This window comes from Acanthaster planci, linkage group LG01 (assembly GCF_054643075.1).
Source record: "Acanthaster planci isolate LZ-2023a linkage group LG01, COTS_SCS, whole genome shotgun sequence".
NCBI lineage: Eukaryota > Metazoa > Echinodermata > Asteroidea > Valvatida > Acanthasteridae > Acanthaster > Acanthaster planci.
The window spans coordinates 29,288,989-29,312,861 of NC_141777.1; the positions used below are offsets into that span (position 1 = coordinate 29,288,989).

The 23,873-nt window shown below is 39.7% G+C and overlaps 1 protein-coding gene across 1 annotated transcript; it reads right to left on the reverse strand.

The window, feature by feature from the left end:
- Positions 1–310: 310 nt before the first annotated feature.
- On the reverse strand, positions 311–22,570 carry LOC110980908 (Golgi-pH regulating cation channel-like). The gene is made up of 16 exons (XM_087139498.1): positions 22,412–22,570; positions 19,754–19,814; positions 17,462–17,550; positions 16,948–17,088; positions 15,992–16,138; positions 14,109–14,219; positions 12,691–12,802; positions 11,438–11,499; positions 10,812–10,932; positions 10,222–10,384; positions 9,557–9,650; positions 8,476–8,543; positions 7,515–7,680; positions 6,320–6,497; positions 5,483–5,597; positions 311–4,763 (listed from the first exon to the last, which is right to left on the reverse strand). Exons 1-16 carry the CDS (start codon positions 22,520–22,522, stop codon positions 4,694–4,696), a joined length of 1,809 nt encoding a protein of 602 aa, XP_086995624.1. The 5' UTR covers positions 22,523–22,570; the 3' UTR covers positions 311–4,693.
- Between the last annotated feature and the right edge of the window lie 1,303 nt (positions 22,571–23,873).

Sequence of the window (23,873 nt, forward strand, 5' to 3'; positions counted from 1 at the left end):
ATAAAGTCACGCACATTCACATGGAAGACGGTGGGGGAATCTTTTGTAACTGCTTCCCGACTTGTCTCCGTCCTCCTCTACAGAGCACAGTTCCAAAAGTAGCTTGGAATGTTGCTTGGATGCACTGATATGAATACAGATATCAAGTTCTAATCTTGTCATCAATCCTAAATTTAATGATGAAATTCTGCCATTAAGACTGTCCACCCCATATCTTTCACAAATGAAATTACCAAGCTTATTCCTTTGAGGCTATACATGTATATAATACCTGACCACTGAAAATTCAAGGACTTTCCACACAAAAAAGTTACTGCTCCGTGGTTTGTTATTGACTTTATTGAGGACCAAAATTCTCACAAAAGGAAATGTTCCACAGGCTCAGTCGTTATGTGACTGTGGTCTAGCTATTTCTGATAAGCACAAAACTTATAGTAATACAAAGACAGTAACAGTCTAACCATAGCATGCAGTATCCACCTAAACTACAAATGTTACTGATGTAACTTCCTGACAGAAACAAACGCTGACATTCTTCACATAATGATACACAACAAAATTTCAAAGTTTTCCAATTACTAATTGGTTAACAAAATCAATATCAATAGACCACAAATTAATAACCGTGGGTTTGATTAGTACTGATGACTAAACACCCAATGACATGACTCCATCAGGCCACTGTCAACAATGTTTACTACTTCTGAATATGCATTTAGGCACGCTAAGTTGGGGGGTATACACCCCTCTCATGTTGCCTCCTATTCATATGGGTGGTCAAAGTCTACAGAAATACACGTGCATGTATCATCCTTGGTTGGTTTCTACCTCAAAATGCACATACACTCCATCACTTTTAAAGAAGGTCATATTTTCATTTAGTAGTGTATTGTTCATTATTTGGTTTTGTAATACAAACAGGACATTTCGAACACTTTTTGAAATATTCTTTTGCTCTTGTACTGATGGCCACAGTGTTACCTGCCACTAGCAGGCAAAATATAATTGTGTCATGGAAAGAGTGGAACCCCTTTATAGGAACACATAACCCTCACCATGCTTTTGAAAACATGTTTTCCTGAAGCACTTTTGCTAATTTTACATCAACTAACATCTCATAAAAAGTGAAAAACAATTCTGAGAATAATTACTAGGAATAACTTCATAATAAACTTAAAACATAATGACGTCATACTGTATGCAAGCTTTCCGACTGGTACCTACTAAATCGTGTCCCATCTCACTGCCTTAGGAAAGGGCACATGTAACAAACCATGACATCATTAAATGTGAGCTTTCGGGACATTTTTCCCCCTTCAACCCTTGGGCATATAGTCCAAGTTAAAAATGCAGTCATGCATTTTCTCTATCACAGCTTTGAAGAACAAAGAGGATATTCAAAGACATCCCCCAAGTGTTTTGCAAATCCTCCAATTAGCAGACAAAAATGACCAACAACTTAATAATGATTGATTTGTTCATTGATTTATCACTTGGCCAAATGTAAATATTGATAAATTACATTACATACATGAAGGTATTAAGATTTGAAAATGGAAGTAAAACAAAGTTTAAATAAAAAAAAAATCACCAAAAAGTAATGGCAATTATAAGAATAAACAAGTCATATTACCATTCTTTACAAGAAAGGATTTGTCCTTAACTTAGCACCTCACTTCTACAAAACAATGGCAGAGATGTAAAGACAGCGACCCATTTGTGGATTGTCATGCAGTGGATAAAGCCATTAGGGCAGATAGCCAGTTTTTCCCCTTAACACTTCCTGTACACCTCGCACTGATTTACAGTGCATAACAGGAAGTTCTATCTGTTCACGCGACCCTGATAATTAAATGGCTCAATCCAAAGCTTTCGTGCAGTAATTCCTCTAACCTTAACTGAAACATCAATTTGTCTGAACTGCAATTCAATACATGTACACTCTACTCAAAACCTCAGAAAACAACATCCTGAAAAACAACTGCAAAAAGTATTATTCCGTCAAATATTGTGTCCATTTTGAAACAACAGAATCCTCACAACTTTCATGACAAGCCTTTAAAACTAGAATTGTTTGGAATTTTTACACATATTTACAACTCCCCAAAGGTTGACATACATGTAGATCCCTCATTCAGTGCGCATTTAACAATAGTTCAAATAATGAGGTCATTTGCCCTCAAGCAGCATTTGGAATAATGAAAAACAAAGGGGTACAACTGAAGCACACAGAACTACTAAGTATTAAAACACCTCACGTGCACTGTGGTTGAAGGGGTGACCTGAAGACTTTTATAGAGTCATCCAGAACTAAATTAGACAAAGTTGCTGAAGTAGTACTTAGCTCGTGCACAGGAGGTAGGCAAGCGTTAACACTTCAACCTTCCACACCTCTTCAACCAATAGGGGAGCTGTTTAGAACATAGGTGTAAGTGGGGCAACTGCAATAGTGACATCTCCTGGGATTAGTCTTTATCAGAAGCCGAAAATGTCTTTTTAAAAACTATTGGCCTGTTTGTATAGATTACTGAAGTGTGACGTCACTGTGAACCAGAAAGTGCAGTGCAAACGAATGGAGTACGCGCGCATGTTGGTTCACACGCTGTTCTCGCGCTAATGCCTTTTTTACACACTAATTGTGCGTGTGACATATTCACTTCGGTACTCTATTGTTTTTAGAATATTGATGATTTTTGGGGATGGGGGGTTAAGCCTGTATTTGTTTTGGTTTTTTTTTTATAAATAATGGTGTTTTCAATACCATTTAGCAATTTTACATATTTTCTTACTCAGGTGTTTATGTTTTTGATTAATTTCTATAAAATCATGCATTTTAATACATCTGAGTAGAATCACATCGAAGCAGCTTGTGATATACTGTCCAATAACACAATATAAAAACATGCACGCGGGATATACAAAATCTGAGACGAACAAAACCCCAAGAAAATTGGATCAATAAACCAGATAATGATTACAAACAATTAGCAATTCACTAAATGAACACTTCTACAAAAAAAGTCAAAACATGATTCAGGTATTTTTATACCCCCTGTCTACTCTGTCTGACCTTTGTACCAGCATTTTTAAATAAAGCCAATCTGATAACTTTAAAGAAGTAACGGCTTGCCCAACCACTCCAGCATTCTTTCATGATTTGCACCGAGAGTCAACAACATGGAATTTTTTCCAGACTTTATCACCACAGTAACAGCATCATGGAAATATATAATGGACTCCTACATCAGAAAGAAGGTACACACAGCTCTGAACATGTTTTCCTGCTCAAGTAAGGGAAAACATGCAAACAAGCTTTCAATATATGAGCAGTTATGCTTCAGGATCAGTATATTTCTGTGGCCCCATGCATGAACCTGATATGCCACACAGACATGAAACTGAAAAAAAAATCTAGTTTAAGTTTTTGCTTCTTGGAATTTTCTGTTTGGTCAGAATATTACCACCTTCTATGTTTAAAAAAATAGGCCACCCCAGTTGTTTAGATTTTTAGTTTGAAAATGTGGCATATCAGGTTCATGAATGGGGCCACAGATTTTTTGTGTGTGTGTTTTTGAATTTTGAGTCAAAAATTCGTTACTACTGTTTCAACTATGCAGCACGATATTTCATGTTGCCTATTATTCACTAAAAAGGTGGTCCTATTTTCGATTAATAAGTGTGATTTCTACAGAAAGGCACAACCACAGTTTGATGTAATAGTTGATTCAACTTCAGGTTACAGGTGCAACAAAATGACAGAAAACTAATTACCATGAACCATTTGGAAGTTGATACTGTTTCGAGAAAAAAATTGTTTGTTTGAGCATTTACATCATGACAACCTATTTCTAGATAAAGTATTTATTCCTTACACCCACGTATAACACTGCACATAAAAGGGTCAAAACCACTTGGCTGGCAAGACAACATGATTTCGTCATTGATCCCAGGACAAAATGTTTACCATTAATGATTAATTACTCCTTTTCTTTTACATTTCACTGAATCGAATGATTATTTGTTATGTTCTGATTTACGTTTCATCTAACTTACGTTTAACCCCTTTGCTACGGAGGACTGCATACCACACATACAGTCTATTCATTATGCAGCTGCTGGTTCAACGGGGCCTGCTGCTGGACAAAGCCCTCCATTCAGGGCACACCACAGCCCAGCAGTCGCGGTCAAAATAATCCCGCCGTGAAGGGGTTAAAGGAATTCCAAGCATGGAATTTGTAACCAAAAAAAATGTTTTGAGCTTGAAAAATTTGTCAGCTCATGATCTTAGAACTTTTGAATGGAAGATTTCATTTTTTTTAAATATTACTCAATCCAAAAAAGTGTAAAAAAAAAAGGCACAACAATCACTAACCAAATTGTTTCACCCTAATAATTCATGTGCAGTAAAAAGTTACTTAGCGGAAAAAAAGAAACCGTTTGAGTTATTTCGAATGTCAATTTATGTAGGTTTACAATATTTTTTATACTTGTACAATCTACCCAATGATCATGCCACTTGGACAAAAAGGCCACGTTCGTAATGTATCCAGGCTTTGACTACATTGGCGAGATACATGTCTACTTGGGCCCAAAGCTGGATATTATGGCCACAGGTCCACAGCATTGTTTGGCTGACTATTTTATGCAGGTGCACCTGCACATTACTGGTGGATCCCTAGGAGGGTAGTGTTGTCTACTCTAGCTTGCTTCTTTCCAGGTTGGTGACGAGCTCTTCCTCTGAGTCGTCAAAGGCACCGAGAGCACTGTAGAGGAAGGGGAAAGATGTTCTGTCAATGTTGGCCACTGCTTGACGGAGGAGTGCATTTAACAGTGTTCAACTCCAGAAACCTGAGAAATGACGACACCAAGCTGGAGTGCACTGTGTTACAATTGGGACTGCACAGGTGTACAATACTGATGTGGTCAAAGAAATCTGTGATGTGGTCAAGCAAGTCAGTCATTTGTCGGGAAAGTTTCATTTCAAGGTGCATTCGGATATAAATTCCTGACATCACATCTTTCAGAAGTTTTTCCATAATTTTGCGGATCCTGTGGTAAACACATAAAAATATAATTAAATATGGGCGAAGTACCATATGTCTGATGGGTAATTTCCACATCCCAATGTGAATGTGGATATAGGGACTAAAATTGTATTCGAGTCCATCTCAACAAGACCCTTCACAAGTCAGTCACAAGTTCCTTCACAAGGCCAGTCATAAGTAACAGGGTGAACAATGACAAAAGAATGCTTTTGTCACAGCTCATTTGAATAGCTTGTGAATTAGCTTAAGACTGGATGACATGTGATGGTCTTACAGGGACTTGTGAAGGACTCGAATACAACACTGATAGGGACACTTTCAACTTGGTACAACCGGAAATGTTCTGAGTCATGCAGGAGGCTATTCAAGGTTCTATTGCCCCTTGGTCAACAGACTGTGCTGGGCACGGTTAGGGTGGACAGGAACACAGGGCTTACGCATCAGCCACTGAGGCAGGGATGTTGTCCTCCACCCACTTCAGGTCATCCTCAACCTTGTTAGAGCTTTGGCTCTCGTTCCGGTTGGTTACAACATTGCGCATCTTCATTCCCTCTGTTGACCAAAAAATGGTGTAAAAACAGAGAGAAGATTTTCAGATAAATATCAATGCACAGTGGCAGAAGACACGCATTAAAAAAGCCAACAACTTTCCAATTTTCACCAAAGTTGGATTCCAAAACAAATTTTACAGAGGGCCAAAATTAATGTTTTTTACGAAAACATTTTTTTCAAATGAAACTTTTCATGGCCTTTTTGAAAGTATGGTTACATTTTCAGGCATTTTGAGGGACAGGAAATGAAAGCCTCTAAAAGACACCTTTTTTTCATTATTTATAAAAAAAAATAGAATTGCTCAGGGGAAGGGGGGAAGGCCCCTCCCCCAATCCACCTATGAACTGCCACTCCAAAACACAAACTAGCCAGAACAAAAAACGTGAATGGTGACCAAAATAAGCTGTTTTCCCAAATCTCTACTATGCCTATGCTTTAAACCTTGTGCCAAGCTCCACTTTGGGTTTAAAATTCATTCGTATTCCATATACAAAGGTTTCTACTGAAAGGCAAAGGAGCTGGGTTTAAGCTGGAGGGTCTTAAACCCAGCAAACAAATTCCAAGAAACTGAAGCATTCAGCTAAAGATGGAGAAGACTAGAAAGCATTAAGAATATTCACAGTGTCATACACATTCCACATTCTCATACATGTTTCAGGTTACCAATATGGGCAACCTTACAAATGCTTTGCAGGTTTGATAGTGTGCTGTCTTCATCGTACCAAATGCATCGTTGAGCATGGGCTCGTGGCTTTCGTCATCCGCTTCTCGGTCGGTGAGAGGGGAGTAGGCATAGCGCTGATTGTTGGCCGTAGGGCGGAAGAGGATGACAATAACAATCAGGATGATGCAGAACAAGACGTGCCAGTAAGCGTCATCCAACCACAGCTCGTTCCACTTCTGCAGAGGACAGGGAGAAAATTAATTGTGAGTACTTCAATCGTGTGAGGTCCTTCGGTTGAGTAGAGTTACACACTCCTACCGTAAACTTCTACAAGCAAAGAAAAAGGCAACAAACAGCCTCAAGCCTCTTAAAAATATGGAACTGTGTTTAACAGTAATCACACAGGGCAGATGCTAAGTTCCTCAAAGCTGACTTTAATTCTAATTTCTGACCCTGACCCTGCCACACAAACTTGAAGGGCTTTGTGAGGCAAAGCCTTTCAAGTGGCTTTGAATGCGAGTTCTAACTCTGCATGGAAAGGTGTGGAGACATAAATGGAAGAAGTCTGAAGAGGCTAAGGGTCTATGCAATGCATTTCTTTCATAACGACCTTGAAAATGCACTGTTTGAGTTTCAATCGACCTTATTTTCAATTTTGTTTTGCTTTTTACAGGGTATTCTGGCATCTTTGGGGGTTTTATTACAATACCAATTTCCCTACTTATTAGTAACCCTGAGATGTCATCTCAGGAAAAAAACCTCTATGTTACATTGACTTAGGTGTAAAAAAATGATTGAGTTTTTCATACGTTGCAGACCTAAATTTCCTCTTCCTCAGCGATTATTGTGTAAGTACATAACATTAAACTAATGAGGAAACCTTTCTCAGGGATGTTTTCAATGAGCAAATTTTGGTTTCACAGTTGTCACAAGAAAACCTATAAAATGAACAGAGTCTATCCTGATTGGCATCACTGTGACAGTGTCCAAGCTGCCAAAAAAAAAATTATTAATGGTTATAAAAGGGCACATTTCAATACATAAGCACAAGGGATGTAAATAGTTTCATGCAAATAAAAGTACAAACTCAAAACAAAAACCAGTACATGAGAACAATTCCTCAAAAAGAACATTTGAAGAAAAGAAGAGAACATGAGTGTAAAATTCGGCCCTTTTATTTCCTTTCTCCTGCAGAGTTTCCCCCAGTTTCCTGCAGCATTCTGAACAGCCAAATTCAATATACATTCAATCACCTTCATACACTCGGTCCAGCGATGGGTTTTGGTGGACCACAGTAGGAAGATCACTGCAGCCACGACACAGAAGATGAGAGTGTTAGTGAAGTGTCGGTACAGCCACAGCTTGACCATGTTTCTGCGCAGACGCAGTGTACGGGTGGTGTCCACAAGGCTTTTGAAAATGTAAACGCCTCGTTAAGGAAACTGAAAATGTTTACGAAGCAATATTCTTCGAGAGCTTCAAGAGAGTAGATTCAGATTTGACTGCAGAGTACTTTGAGTTAACAGACTCTGGCAACAAATAGCTGAAGGGCCAAACTAGGGTCCATTTGGAACTACCAGTTCTTACAAGTGCATGTGGCATGCAGGGTTCTAGCCAGGATAAAATTAAAGGATAGGGGCATCTGCCCAACATGCCAGAGGCGTGACAGGTGCGGAACATGTGTGTACCTAGCCTACTCTACGCTGCGTTTTGGACGTTTCGTTGATTTCCGTGCATTTTGCTGATATTCTGGTAACTGTTCAGAGTTTTTCAAAGAAATTTTTCAAATCTCTGATTGCAATGTTTCTTAAACTTAACATCAGCAACTCTTCCCCGGAAAATAAAAGCATATCGATTGCGTATCGGGAGATTGACAGCGTGTTGGTTTTTTTTCATAGTGTATCGGCCTGATATGCTTTTAAATCCCTGGCAAGATCACTGGTGGTATGAGGTCTTACTTGAAGCCTTAAGACAGGTTCGCACTTCAGGCAAAGCACAAATTTGTGATGCCATATCAAAATTTCATTCTGCAAATATCTCAAGACATCAACACATCACACCAACGCATTGACAAAGGACTTTGAAGTTTTCACTCAATAAAATCTTCACAGTAAAACCTTGGCATATTGCCCAAAATACAACTTTTTCTGGGCGTGAACTGGTCAGTCATTTTGGTCTGATATTTAATGCGATTTTCGTTTTCCTGAAAAGGATATCCACCAGCAGATGATGGCATCTAGCACAGCCAATGGAAGAATAGCAATCATGTCGTGCTGCTCAGTCTGAAGAAATGAAAAGAGACAACGAATGAATGTGTCTTCAACACAGAAAGCAATGTAATTCTCGAAACAAATACAAAAGCCAACTGTAAAACATAACTTGTGCCTTAGACACAAGATTTCGTTTTGCTAAATCCTCGAAACAAATACAAAAGCCAACTGTAAAACATAACTTGTCCCCTAGACACAAGATTTCGTTTTGCTAAATCCTCGAAACAAATACAAAAGCCAACTGTAAAACATAACTTGTGCCTTAGACACAAGATTTGGTTTTGACAAGTTGTTGCAGAACTTACACATGTACTTAAGTACAAGCATTTCTGTGTTTTCTGTTCTGTGTTTGTCTGAAAGTGCTTAACTACTCTACAGCCAATGAGCCAGAAATAAATATTTGTGCTCACAGCAAAAAGAGGAAAGTTTTAGAGCAACAGAATCACTTTCCCCCCAAAGTCTATATTTCCTGAACTGCTCCAAGTCTCACAACAACGCCTTAATTCCAAAATTGTAAACCACACTTCTTGCACTTTAGGAAGCACTCCAAGGCACCATGCCCACACTTAGTAAATGCAATACACCACTCTCAGAGAGCTCCTTATCTGAAGGCAAATAGAATGGAATAGCTTTACTTGCTTGATAAATAAACATGAATATTAACGTTTTTTTTTACTTTTTCATTCAAATCGTCAATCAATAAACTGCTCAAGTTTACTGACACCACCTGCCATGGGGGTAGGGGACAGGGAGGGGTCAAAAGATGCCCACAATGTTGAACGCTGATGCAGAATTCCACTGTGCTCATGCTACAACATGTGCTCACCTCACCCAAAAAAGCGTCAGTAGTCAGATGTGTGTTTATTTTTACTTTTACACACTGAAACCAAGTCTTTGTGCTAACCTGCCACGACGTAGGGAATTTTCCCCTTTAATTTGCCACAAGATTAAAATAACGCGGGTGAGACAAGATTGTATTGCCCAAATCACCACTTGAGACAGAGCTGAATCATTCATGCACTTACTCCTTCGACCCTCAGACACGATTCCACTGAGCTCAGAATTAAGTACAGCATCCCAGCTCCCAACACCCAGTGAAGATCCCTGCCAAGTCGAGGTCTGTTGTGGAAGAGGGAGGGGTGGTGAAACAAACTTAAGCTTAATTAGCACCAACATACCAACAGAAATAGGTAAAACAGAAAGGAAACTATTTGATTTCACTTCCCGCCTCTTCCAATACCATGAATGTAACTGATTTTTCATGTCTTGGATTCTGTAACTCCGGATTGGGTTTTAACAGATCACATGGCTAGTTTCAGAGCTGCTAACTCTCACAAAGTCATACTCTGCCATTTCCCAACATGATAGACCAAAGTTAAAATCAAAGGCAATATGATTTGGAGTTTTTGTCAGTCAAATCAAGAATCAAACAATACCAGTTTATCTACACAAATCTTTCATTGATTTGGTTTGGAACTTTAACAAATGTACCCCTATACTTCCACAGCTTTTTATTATTAAAAAAATCAAAAATTCCCATTGCATTTAAAAATCCCCTAGCTCCCTATTAACTTACAGAGGCTAGACACTTCTTAAAAAATGCAATCCTTCCAAAACCTCTGAGTGGATTTTAAAGGATCTGGGATGATTTACACTGAAGTTTAGAAAAGGATGAGTGACATGTGCTCACCTTGTGATGCCATATCCTAAGCTGACGATAATAACCAGCATTCTAGCCAAGGAACGCTTGACACAGGACAAGAGCTCAGCGATAATGATGCCTCCAGGCACAGAGATGCCAGTTTTGTTCACGTTTTCATACTCTGCATAAAACACTGCCTTCTCAAGTAGGCCTGGACACAAGAGGACCCGAAATAACAGAGACAACTGTGAAAGGTTTGCAATAGTACCACATCATATATTTCTTGAGTGAGATGGCGATGGCTCTGAGAAAAGAAAATCTCCATAATTTACTTCTCCATTGTACAAAGCTTCAAATCTTCCTCCAACAAAAAGGAGCACAGCTCATTGTTACAACACACAATCGTACCTCCACAGTACAGAGAGGCAAAGTAGTGAATTTTTGAAAAATACAAAATGCCTAAGAAAATACACACTAGTCCAGTAAAGAGAAACCTGCCCTTTGTAATAATACACAGCAGGTCAATGATTCCCACGGCCAAAAAGCATAGTCAGCCATCGCAGAACCCATCAGCTGCATTCTTCAATGGGACTGAATCTCAAAATCTCCACAATGGATTCATCTAGGCTGGTACTTGCCAAGAAGCATGACTGCCCCGATCCAAAACTGAATTCTCAACAGATCCCGCCACTGCAGTGCCATCATAACCAGCCAGATGAAGGTAAGAATGGAGTAGACACCACACATCACACCGTAGAACTGCAGAGGATAAAATGAGAGCATATCTTGAGTTGAACAATCACAATCCAATTAAATCAATGGCTCAATGTCCACTTTACAGCAACGTGAAATGAAAATTTTGGTGGAAGAAAAGATGCCATGGCTTGTTTAAAAGTTCTTGATAGATCACAAATCGATGAACACAAATACAGGCAGCAGGGCTGGGGGCAATGAGGGGGACAATATTTTGGTGAGGGTATGGTGTCAGATTTCAAGTTGTTACATAGTTATTTGCTGTCTTCCCACCCCACAACTTTGTTTTAAATGGAAAAACAGGCCTTAGCGGGGCAAGAAACAACTTTTAAAGGTAACAAAAGGTAATCTTGCATTTTCATTTCTGCACACTTTCAGCTTTACTTACTAGGACTTTTGCAGGTGTTTTTCAACAGTCACAAACTGCTTTAAAGAAGTGATCCTTGTAAGCACTGACCATAACATGAGCAGCACACCAGCCCTAAATTTCATGCATTTTCTTGATACTTACAGCAAGCAATGGAGCTTGGTATGCAGACAGGAAGCCACTGGGTGATTTCATTTTGATTGTAACTGGGGAGAATTTCAAGAGGAATTTAATCACAAATCAAACTGGAGAAGATAGTAGCCATTATTTTACCGAACATTACAGCACAGTGTCAAAGTTCAAAGTTCTTGGGCCAATCAAATTATAAACAAAGAAAAGTACTATTAAATTGACAAACAGCCATGCAGTGGGCAGCTGTCCAAAAACCAGTACTTGTATTGTAACAGCGATGCAAAATTCTTTAAATATCTGTTAAGCGACCCCAAAAGGTGAAATAATAAGTTCATTTTGTGAATACCAAAGAAGCGTTTGTAGCAACCAAGTGCCATATCTTTGCAGCTTGCACTTTATCATTTTTATGTCATGTTGCCACTCTATAACGTCAGCCTGACATAAATTTCAGGCTTTGAAAGAACACACTTCCCAGTGTCAAGTCAGGCAGCTTCAGTGGACAGAAATGCTCAATCCATAGCCCTGGGAATACATCACTGGAGGTCATTTATTTGGTCATGCATAATTATTCAAATGTGGAATAAGACCGACTCAGATAATTATTTTCGCAATAAGGGGGACAACACTCATTTGATCTGGACAATGCACCCTTTTTTATAGAGGAGGTTTGAGAAATTGGAGTATTTCTGTGTTTAATCAGTAATCATCAGAATAAATTTCTTAATAAATTAACAACAGAAAAAAATACATCTTTCATCTACTGTTCACCTACATGTATCTGTTAAAACTTTCTCGCAATAAAAACTGTCAAAGTAATTTTGCACAGCACATTCTAGAGAAAAAGAATGTCAAGCAGCACTACTTCCTCATTGAAGAAGCTGAAATATTGGTTCACAGCTTAGAAAATCTCTATTCTTTCACCCTACTCATCCCAAATTCTTCCAAAGTCCAACAATTGTTATGTCAACTTTGCCACATTTTGTGGAATGAAACACTGCACAGCCTATGCACAGAGCTCAATGTTCCAAATTTTCAGCACACAGAACATGCAAGTTGCATTCAACTCTACTAGCAAAACAATGGCCAAGTGAAATAAGATCAAACATTAATCAACACTGTCCAATACAAACTATGGTTCACAAATAGAAGATCGGGTATTGAAACAACTTTTCCTGGGAGATCGTTTGAGTTATTCTGATATTCCCCACACGGCCAGCCTCTCCAAGTCTATCTGAACAAGACAGGGAAGGAGCAAGAGCACTCACCAGTAACTTTCGTGTCCTTTTTGGCAGATTCCATGGACTTGACGTGGACAAGGACCCAATACCGACCAGGACGTTCATTAATCTTTGTCACTCTGTCTTTCAGTAGACTTGTCTTAAACATAGACATGTAAAACAGTTGTAGGTCATTGTCTTGTCTGACCATCTGCCCGTGGTAATATTAACCAAGTCACAGGTAAGTTATTTATTTTTGGGGGGGAAAAAACTTTTAAAGTGCCCTTTACAAATGCTAACCCCGGTGGTTATTTGTTCAAGATTTTGGCATCATTTTCAACTGTATCATCATAGTTTTTAAACTTGAAGACAATGTTACAGAGTGATATGATGTTACAGAGTGATATTTGCTACAACACCCAGCCACTACCCAAGGCCACCTATGGGCTTCACACACCCCCCTCCACTGGCTAGTTTGAGCCTCTGTATGAGTGCTAACTCAACTGGAATCTCTCAAGAGTGTTGATGAGTACAGACATCACCCAGTTCTTCATACAGAGCTTACATGATCAAACGTTCCTCTCTACATGTCATTTAGCATGAACTGGTTAATCAATAGCCTATTATTAATCACTTCATCTAAACTCCTGATATCCATCCATGACAGTTCTGTTGGCAGTTTGACAAGACATTCTGAAAATTTCTGATTCCTAGCCGGTGGGGACCTGTACACATGCCCTCACACTTCAGTAATTGCCATTCAGTTTTGTACACATAGAAAGTGTGAGACTATTCCATACAGGCTGATAGTGTGTGGTACCCTGACTCATCTGTGTGGCACAACCAGACTCTGCAGCAATTATCAACCTATGGCACTGCCTCAGAGTATAGAAAAGATAATATTATGCTAAGAAGTGTTGGACAAATCTTGCACAAGTCAAGCTCACAAGTCAGCATTTGTCTTGTCCAAATTATTAATTAACCATCTACAAGTGGTTGATTGGAATTATCTACTGAGAAAAACTACTTGGAAAAAGAAACTGGGAAAAATCAAATTAAAAAAACCGGAAAAACATTAAATACGTGGACATCATTTTAAAAACGCACATTTTTCAAGCACTCTTTTGTCATTGCAAATGCCCAATTTACTGTCACTTCTGTCACTCATACAAATGTGTACAATTCAATCAAAACTGACGTCAGAGGATTTCAGACCTGTAACAGGTAAGGCTCTTTCATCTTTCCTCTTTCTGTAAAAAGGTAAATTCTGATACATCTGCCAGATAGACAGGTAGATTAATGGAGGGGCACAGACAACCGGCAATGATGCCACACTTTATCTGCTCTCCTACGGTGCTCAGTGGACTGTGGGCCCCTGCTGGCTCCATAAGAAAGCGCTCAGCTAAACACTGAGTGATATCATCAGTACGCAGGACTATTCTGACAATAAGGGTTTGAATTGTTACCGTGGTTGTATTGGACTTTGGCGTTTCTGTAGCATTTACGGGTTTGGATGCCACTGAAGCTGTACTGGGAGGTGCTGCTCTACGCTTAATTGCTGGTTTGGCATCCTTGTCCTATTCCAATCAAACAAAATAAGGTGATACTGTCAAGCATGACAAAATTAAACATCTCTATTCAAATATAACTTATCCACACAAAAACAGTGTTGTAGTCAAGACCACTTAAGACCTTCATAAGCCTTCACCAGACCTCCAGTCTGAATTCAAGCGACAAGCTATTCAAATGAACTGCAACAAAAGCATTTCCATTGTTCGCCCTGCTACTTGTGACTGGTCTTGTGCATGGTCTTGTGCAGATCTTGTGTCTGGTCTTGTGATGGTCTAGTGCATGGTCTTGTGTCTGGTCTTGTGCATGGTCTTGTGTCTGGTCTTGTGCCTGGTCTTGTGCATGGTCTTGTGTCTGGTCTTGTGCATGGTCTTGTGTCCGGTCTTGTGCATGGTCTTGTGCATGGTCTTGTGTCCGGTCTTGTGCATGGTCTTGTGATGGTCTTGTGCATGGTCTTGTGTCCACTCTTGTGTCCACTCTTGTGTCCACTCTTGTGCATGGTCTTGTGTCCGGTCTTGTGCATGGTCTTGTGCATGGTCTTGTGCATGGTCTTGTGTCCGGTCTTGTGCATGGTCTTGTGCATGGTCTTGTGTCCGCTCTTGTGCATGGTCTTGTGAAATTGTCTTTGTGAAATACTACAGTTTGGGTCAGAATTTTAGCTTATACGCTTAGCATGTCAGTGTGTAATGAGTCCAACAGATATGAATGCCGTTGACTGCAAACACGAAACACACTGACCCCTGCATAACAGGGAACGTCAACACTGAAATTTGATTTGCCAGGTATAAATATACATGTACACAAAACATTCTGGGTTCACTGGAATTAAGCGTGGCAGTGCAGGAATTTTTCCTTCTGATTTAAAAGTGAAAGATATGAGTTTAGTGTGATGAGTTGATTGCTGGATTCCGAGGAGAGGGCAGCGGCCAGCCTCGATGACTTACAGTCTTGAGTCACCTCTGATTGTGAAAGTGTATTAAACTACATGTACGTGTAGACTGTTCCGAGAAATGGAAAGCCAGGAAATGCCCAGTTCCTATAAGTTTGCTATGTAAATATGTAATGAATATTTTATTTTATACATTTGTTCCTTGTGAACCAGATCTTGAGCCAGTAAAAATGAAATATTGCCAAGATACATGTATTTTCAATAAAGTTCCAATAGGTCCGAGTAATTTGAGCCGAGGATATTACAGGACTGAAATAATCTATTGTTATCATTCAAGTTTGACACACTTGGTAATGCTTGAAGCCTCTAATTAATTAATATTTTTTGTTAGACATAACTTAGCCGGAAAAACTAGAAAGCGGAATTGCGCTTGCTATTTTCAGGGTTTTATGTTAAGAGGAAGAGGGAGTCGGTTGATCGGTGGTAACGGAAGGGTTGGACTGCAGCGATGGGACACAGAAACTTACAGAGTCAGCCACAGGCCACAGAAGCCGACTGCAACGTGAGACGCTAGATGCAGCACAGTGGCAGGCATTGAGGCTCTTCACTTCGTTTATATTGTATTTAAAATTGCCGATATAAGAAATTATCCTAATTTTGTGTTCCTTTATAAATAAATGTAAGCACTGTACAGGCAAAACAAATTTCCAGCAACAGGTGTGTATATATTTGTGTCTAAGCTACCAAAGGTCTGTCCCTAAGGGTAGGTCTATTCTAGGGGTGTGAAACCCACAATGAGTGAAGGATCCAAGGACTGAAATCAAGACCAATATCCCTCTTCATTGTAACACTGAATCAAGTAGACTAAATGAACAGAAGACAAGTAATCACCTTAGTTTGGGCAGGTTGCTTTGCTTGTCCCTTCGCTGGTGCAGTGGTTGGTGCTGCTTTAGTAGGTGGTAGCACACCAATAAAGTTGCAGTGTGGCATTTGGTCATATTGGGTGACACAAGTAAAGCTATTTGAGTCCGTTTCATCCTGTCAGAGCGTACAGAATCCAAAGTGAAGGATTGTCACACCCAAGTATTATAAGAAAGTAATAAGATACAATCCCAACCAATACGGGCGATTCACAATAGTGCGTCACCAAGAGTTTGCAACACGTTGGCCAATCATAACGCGTGAAATTTGTCGACCCTTTCTAAACGCGCATTGGGTCAACAAATTTTGCGTACTGTGATTGGCAACGCATTGCAAACTCTTGGTGGCGCACTATTGTGAAACAGCCGTATTCCTTTTTTCCCTTCCCCTGTAATTCATCCAGGTGTAATAAGAGCAACAATATGTACAATGTCCTTTAATGCCATCTTCAATCTTGATGGGAGGTGAGTGTACAGATGCAGAACAGACTAATTTTTCTTTGCTTCATTGTTGCTTTAATTCCCTTTTTCTGTGTATCAATTCCTGCATTGTGATGCTTTTTTAATGACTGCCACAAACCGGTACAAGAAAGGCAAATAACATCCATTGACATTTTCAAAAAAGGAGTCAGGAATCGATTCACAGATGACAATGGGCCATCAATACAACTATCGTGGGGTTTTGGGATAACTTTTACAGAACCTAGTCCCTAATTTCAGGGTGGGTTTCCTCCAAGAGCTAGAAGTCATCCCCTGTGCAGCAAACGATGGCACATGTATTGTATCCATTTGTCATTCAAGAGGAATGAAGCCCCAAGTAAATCCCTCAAACCTCCAGGTAGGATTCTGAAGAAATTGGGAATGTCAGGGCTAAAACGTTAAGTGTCTGCCACCATCATGATCATGTTACAGTCAACTGTAACATACCTTTAGGTTTGTATGACCTTGACAGGTCATTTCATTTGACATATTGCTTTTCTCCACCGCGATGTAGTCCTCCTCAGTTAACATTGACTGTTCAGCTCCATTACCACTGAAGAGGCTCTCAATGAATGTTGATGAATTAACCTGTTGTATTGATACGACAAACAAGAGAAAAAAATGCAGTCCTAGAGCATTATCACCACACTCATTGGTCATCATAACAAAGATGCAGTTTTTGCATCTTATCACTCTTCTTTTGAATGGACATGTTAACTTTAGCTATTAACACACAAGGTTATGACCTTCCCAAGGGACAATACCATGAGGTACATGTACATGTACCTTATCTGGTTGAAACCAGTCCCTCCTTGTAGCAAATATAAGTCATAGCTATGTGTATGACCAATTCACAGTATCTGCACGGTGTGCTACATGTACCAAAGTGACAGAGGGGACAAAACAGCATGCTTTGATTAAACCCAGCTTCCTTGAAATCCAATCCTCTAACCAGACTCACAATCAACTCTGGGCGCAGTTCGTTGCATTCTGTGAAGCGTACCATCCATTCAACAGTAAACTTTCCTTCTTTCGCATCTGCACATTCCACTACAGAAGGGGGGCAAATAAGAACAAATAAATCAGCACATTTAACCAATCCCCGAATGGCATGTATGGTTGGGGGAAAAACAGTTCTGCTTCCTATTACACTGCATCCAAAAACAACGTGGGTCAAAAGGAATTTTTCTTTTCCTACTTTTTAAAAACAGATTCAGTGAGCGTGTAGCGAAAATGCCCCCAGTCATTTTCTTGTGATGCAAATTATTTCTTTTCTTAACAAAATTATCTTCCAAAATTCTTCCTAATTATCTTCCTTAGGCTTACTTTATGTTTTACCAGCGGTCTGGTGAATTTGGTGACTTTTTGGAGTGTAACTATATTAAAACATGTGTGGGTTTTATTTCAACCATCATGTTCAGCTGGTTTGTGCACTGCCGCGTGTTGTTCTGTACAAAAAATAGAGTTAGGAAGATTCAAAATGGCTGCCTCCATTTCTCTAACTTTACTCACTATTGGTCCAAAATTTTTATTAGATTATTTTCATATTTAGACTGTAGAATTGGTACCTTTAGGAAGAGAACTTTTTGTTTATTTTATCTCTCCTAACTGAAGTCTTAACATTGAGTTTTGATAGGTAGGTATTTATTAATAATTATTTCCGAAGTTTTGGGACAGACCGTCTTCTCCCTTGGTAGACAGTGCTCATGAATATTAATGACCTGACATCACTACACTTTGCACAGTCAAAGTAGGGTATGTTTACATTCTTTGACCCATGTTTCTGAGGAATTTAGGAGATTTTTCACAGTATGGTGTTTAAACTAATGGAAAGACTAAGAATAATTTGATGCTTTAATTGATGAAAATATGTGTTAAAATAGTGGGGTTTTTTGAGTGGATGAAAATTCTTCTGTGGTCTCCAATCTGATACATGTCCTGCTTCCTAGCCCAACATTGAGGCCAGCTGAACTACATCCATATACTTGGCCCTTCATCAATAAACATATCAGTCTGGAGTATTAACATATTCGGACAACCTATTACATAACAAATCTCGCGCAAACTGACCAATCACAAGGATTGTTCTGGTAGCCTGCAATGGATTGTATGGGTGTTTCTAGGTTACAGGGTGTTTCTAGGTTACAGGGTGCTTTTCTTAAATGTTGCAACATATGGAACAAAAACACGAACAAAAAATTTCAATTGCAAAAACTGTATTTGCTGTGCAAAAGCCCCCAACTACAGACACGACAGACATAAACTAGAAGTTCTAGAACATGTTTGTACCAATGGGATTTAAAATTCGCCGTTGCCAACTCCAGATATTAAAGGTTGAATTAGGACAAAAATTGCTAAATCAGTAGGGAAAGGTCATAATGCCCATATGCAATACTCTAGACTGCATATGGGGATAACTAGACAGACCCATACCTCTTTGAAAACTTTCCCAATATGCAGCCCCATTTACAAAATAAGGCTCTTCTTAATGAAGCAGTTTATTGATTCTCAAAAACCACGGTTCCTGGATTTTTCCTTTCGTGAAATTTTGGTCTTAATTTTGTAATCTCTACACTGCCGTTCATTTACTACACCGATTCACTCTTAATCATTAAACATGCAATAAACATTAGTCACGATCTTTCAGTGTGTGTAAGAACCACATAATGATTTCATATGGATCTCAAAGGCTGTTCTTTCAGTGACTTCACAATTTACTTCACATCAGGCGACTGGACCCACCTAATGAAGTCATGTGTATTATGTAGAAAATGTGTTTAAATGAAACAGCTACAGGGGGCTGGAACTGAGTCACTGTACAGCTCTGCAATGATGATGATTTCCAATTTGATCCCAAGGATTCCATTCACTGCTGCTCATTATTGTTTAATCCTAACCCCTTAGGCCTTTTCACTAGGAACCATCCTCAATCCTCCAAAATCTTCCAATTTGTGGCAAGAAAAAATCCTCCCAAATCTTTTTGAAAATGTTTTTTGAAAGTGTGCCTACTGCCTCAATCCTTCAAAAACCTCTGGCAATTCCTGTCATCATGTTGAGGCAGTGCGAAGGGCATTCTTGAGCTATGCGGTTGATTCAAAAGAAATATCGGGCTGAATTTGTGCGTGACTAAGTGAAAACAACACGAGGTCTAACCCAGGACCTTCACACATCTCTTTATGAGATAAATTTCTTTATGACTCCAACTAAACCAGAGGCTTGTCTAAATATTTAAAGATCTTTTCGGTACACATACCTGTGATTCCTATTTCAGTTTCCACCTGGAGGTTTTTGGAAACACCACCAAAACGATTCGCCTGTATCAAGAACACACACAAACACGATTTACATAAGAGAACATCAATGGGAAAACTTGAATCTCTTTATTCAAACCTCAGAACTGTCAACAAGTCCTGCTGCAATATCAGAACAGAATAAACCAAACACTAAACAGGTGTTGAACTTCTGCAATCCTTTGCTAACACAGGGTTTTTCTTAGGTCTGATGCTCAAGTCTGCAGATTGGGAATAAGATTGACTATAGCTGGGTGTGCAGCAATCATATTGTGCATGCTGGAAAACCAGAATCCCTTCAACAAAGTAAACGGTACAGAGCACTCACACTGCATTGCAAAACACTCGTTGTGGAGCAAGCCCAGAAAATAAGTACAAAGGGCCAAGTGTGTGCACAGTGCCACTGGTAACCAGTTGAATCATCCTTGATTGGAGCTTCTGTTGTTGTTTATATGGTCTTCAACCTAAACTCTAAGTTTTCAACGCACAGTTCAGTAGGTCCAACACACTGAATGGTTGTGCATTATACCCAAGTAGCCCAGAAATTGTCTCTTTTTATCTGGTTCATCTGAATTATATTTACAATCTTTGATTCAAGAATGTTTGCTCAGTTGAACTGTTGTTAACTTGGTACCTTGACGGAAAGGAAAAATCTCGGCCCAAAAGGAAAACCGCTGTAAAGTAACTGAGGTGCAGTGTACATTCAGCACTACTGGCAAAGCCTTATGCTAGACATTTCCAGTTTATCTGCAATAGCCCGTTTCAGTCCCAATGCCTAGAACAACATTATGCATAGGCTAGCCTAGGTTGGATTCTTGTATTTGTGTACATAACGACTGACATCCAGGATTTCACTTCATCCTGCGACTGAAAAATTTTGGCAACAATGTTTCCCCCAATTTTTACCTGACAGAGGTTGCTGAAATTTTGCCAACATGTTCATTATGTCCAGCAATACTCAACAGCTAGGTTTAGAATAATAAGTAATTTTCAAGTATGTGGGAAAGCTGTTTGTAGAAAATATATCCCACCTTTTTGCTTTTTTCGTAAGCATCCCAAACAGACTTATTGTTTCTTTAGTCTGGTTCCGTGCCATTGCAGAGATCACTGAAAAAACATTCAATATCTTTGGTCTGCTCGAAATGCTGAGAAATTCAGTCCGGTCCGGTCCCCCAGGCTAAAACATTTCACTGAAGATGTTCCTTTTGGTACAAGTGCTTCCTTCGTGAATACCTCATTTTCTCTGCTAAATTTGATTTTTATGTAATGTTATTGCTTTCATATGGCTAACACATGTACTAAGGAAAAATTACTGCCGTCCACGTATGGAATTCTTTTCCCTAACTACAGGTATGTAGACACATATATACATGTACAGTCAACTGATGTGTGTGCCAACTCATACACTGACAAACTCGTACTTGGTTTGGTCAACTTGTATACCAAGTCATACGCCGACTAACTCACATAATGACCAACACGTGCAGCAACCAACGTATGCACCACAACGTGATGCTGTCAGTTTTTAGTCTAAATTCTGAAGTCAAATGACTGAAAATGGTGCCGTTTGACCAAATTGACAGATGTGTTATAACTCCTTCAAAACTACAAATTAAACAAAACTAATCCATTTTCAAAGAATAGAATACAGATTTAAAACTGAAATTCACATCATGTAGTCAATACAATGTAACTACATGTACAAGGCAGAGCCACTTACTTTCCTATGGTGGCTTGTCATTGATAAGTTCACATTTCATCAAAAGCATCGATACACACAATAGCACCCATTATTTTCTACCAGACTGGATGGTTATCATTGGAGGAAAAATCCAACATATCTGTGGTAAGGGCAACACAATGGCACACATCTTTGCACATTACTTGCAGAACTCCAAGTCACTACTCCGTGCAAGTTGGAGGTGTATAACTTTTTATGGGTTCGTCACACTATGGGCTTTCGAACATAGCCCCCATACATGTCAAATCAAGACCATGTACGCATGCATCCACATGGAGATAATGTCAAAGCTGCGGGGAAGAATGTCTCTAATTGGTTACTGGAATATTTCATTATAAAGGTCATTTGTGATTGGTCAAAAAAGCAGATTAGGGAAAAACAGTATTGAAGAGAATAGCCAACATGCCCAAAGCTCAAAAAATCTGCCATTTGGGTCAAGTTGACCATGCATTGACACTGATGGAAGTGCCAGATATAAGGTAATAAAACTGCCTTTTTCTCCCAATTTACTCTTCCAATATGTCCAAATCTAACCCAAGCATGCCAAATAGAGTCGTGACAGTCATGACAGAACATGGAGACATGGACATGGTACACGACATACATCATTACATGTAGGCCTAGGCTGAGTCTGGCCAATGTTTATTTGTGAAATTACAACTAACTAAAAACAGGGGTCCCCGAAATCCACAATGCCCGTGTACACTCTCATTCCCTCACTTTTTCTAACCACCTTGCACTCGTCACCATGGATCTGAGGGGAACCCTGCCAACTGCAGTCTACTGTCCGGAAACTGGACAAGCTTTGATTTCACAAATTTTATGCTCAAGATAAAGACATTAAGAAACATTTATGGGAATCACTTTATTTAACAAATACCTCATCCAAAGGGAAACTGAAAATGCCTTGTTCAGGGCTATCGCATGAGCACCAGTTCGCGAAAAGTATCAAAACTAGAACGAAATAACAGGTCCGACCACATGAGTCCATGTTGGCAATCTATACGTTGGCAATTCGATAATGTCCGTTTTGTAGATGTCACTCCCCAACTATAGCGTCTGTCCCAACTATAGTTGGGCCAGTCCCAACTGTAGTGCTGTAGTTGGGCTGGCCCGACTATTGTTAACCACTTTCTATAGAAATTTTCTCAACCTTATCCAAGTTTATGCATCTTACACTTCACACAATTTTAACAAAAATATGGCACTTCATCTATGACATGACTCTGCAAACAATGAATATGACTTTGGCACATGCACACCGGACCTCCGAGCTGTAGTTGGGCCGACCCAACTATAGCACTCTAGTTGGGACTGGTGTTATAGTTGGGGCATAAAACATGTCGCGCATACCGCGCAGCAGTGTTGAAGGGTGCAGTGTCCCAATTCAAGGAAAATTCTCCGCCAGGCCGAGGCGCACAAAAAGTACCCCCGGAGAGAGATTGTTTCGAAAAGAGGGGTCTGTTTGGGCCAGGAAATGGTGGAATTGTGTCAGTATGGCCAAGGATCATCTCTGTAGATTCAGGGGCACCCATCTGGGGGCAAAGCAGACAAAAATGGGATTGAAAATTAGTCAGAAGAGCCCCAGGAAGGTGAGGGATGTCATTTGAAAAATGGCCGCTGGGAGGGCTTGGCAACATTCACTTTTTGGGGGGTGAGTTTGTTTTGGGCGGATAATTAAAAAATTCATGGGTTAACCTACTAAAAATTGAAAATCAAATGAAATCTGAAGGACCAAACAACACATTGATTTTTGTTTGAGAGGCCTCAGGGACTTCAGTTGCCTGCCATGGGGCTCCAAACTTGGTTGATTTTACACTATTTTCAATGGAGCTTGAATTAGTTCAGTGCACCCTGAAGTGTTGCGTACCAGCGCGTTTTTCTCACAGACATAAATAACCCACGTCTTCTGCCACCGTGTAGGGCGCCACCAATGATCACTCTGGACGATTAGCCGGGGGAATTCTGCGAGGGGGGAGTGGTAGTTTTACCGACTTGCACTCAGTCTTTGTTTTTTTGTTTGTATGTTTGTTTGCTTGTTTGTTTTTTCAGCCACTGTAAACGATATGCCTGACAGTGACACGGTAATATGAAAGTCGCCCATCACAAGGCCTAAGAGGTCATTCAAGGCGAGGGCTAAATAGCAAAGTTCAAGAAGAGAACTGAGAGCATAAGACATTTAGAAAGGAAAAATGATAACTGTTGATGTTTCGTTTGAAGTGAGACAGGTAGCAGGCAAACAGGATGCAGGTAAAGAGTTCCAAGCGAGGCAGTGCGTGGTAAGAAACTGGATAAGTACCTCGCAGTAGGGATGTTAACCGTTTATGGATGCAGACGAGTAG

What these genes read in the sequence shown, in the direction of transcription:
- LOC110980908 (XM_087139498.1), bottom strand. Translation starts at nt 22,522, where the DNA reads ATGGACTCATGTGGTCGGACCTGTTATTTCGTTCTAGTTTTGATACTT. An exon ending in AAGGTCATACAAACCTAAAG is followed by an intron (nt 16,139 to 16,947) that starts GTATGTTACAGT and finishes ACGCTCTGACAG; the next exon opens with GATGAAACGGACTCAAATAG. An exon ending in TTAGGATATGGCATCACAAG is followed by an intron (nt 9,651 to 10,221) that starts GTGAGCACATGT and finishes CTTCCACAACAG; the next exon opens with ACCTCGACTTGGCAGGGATC.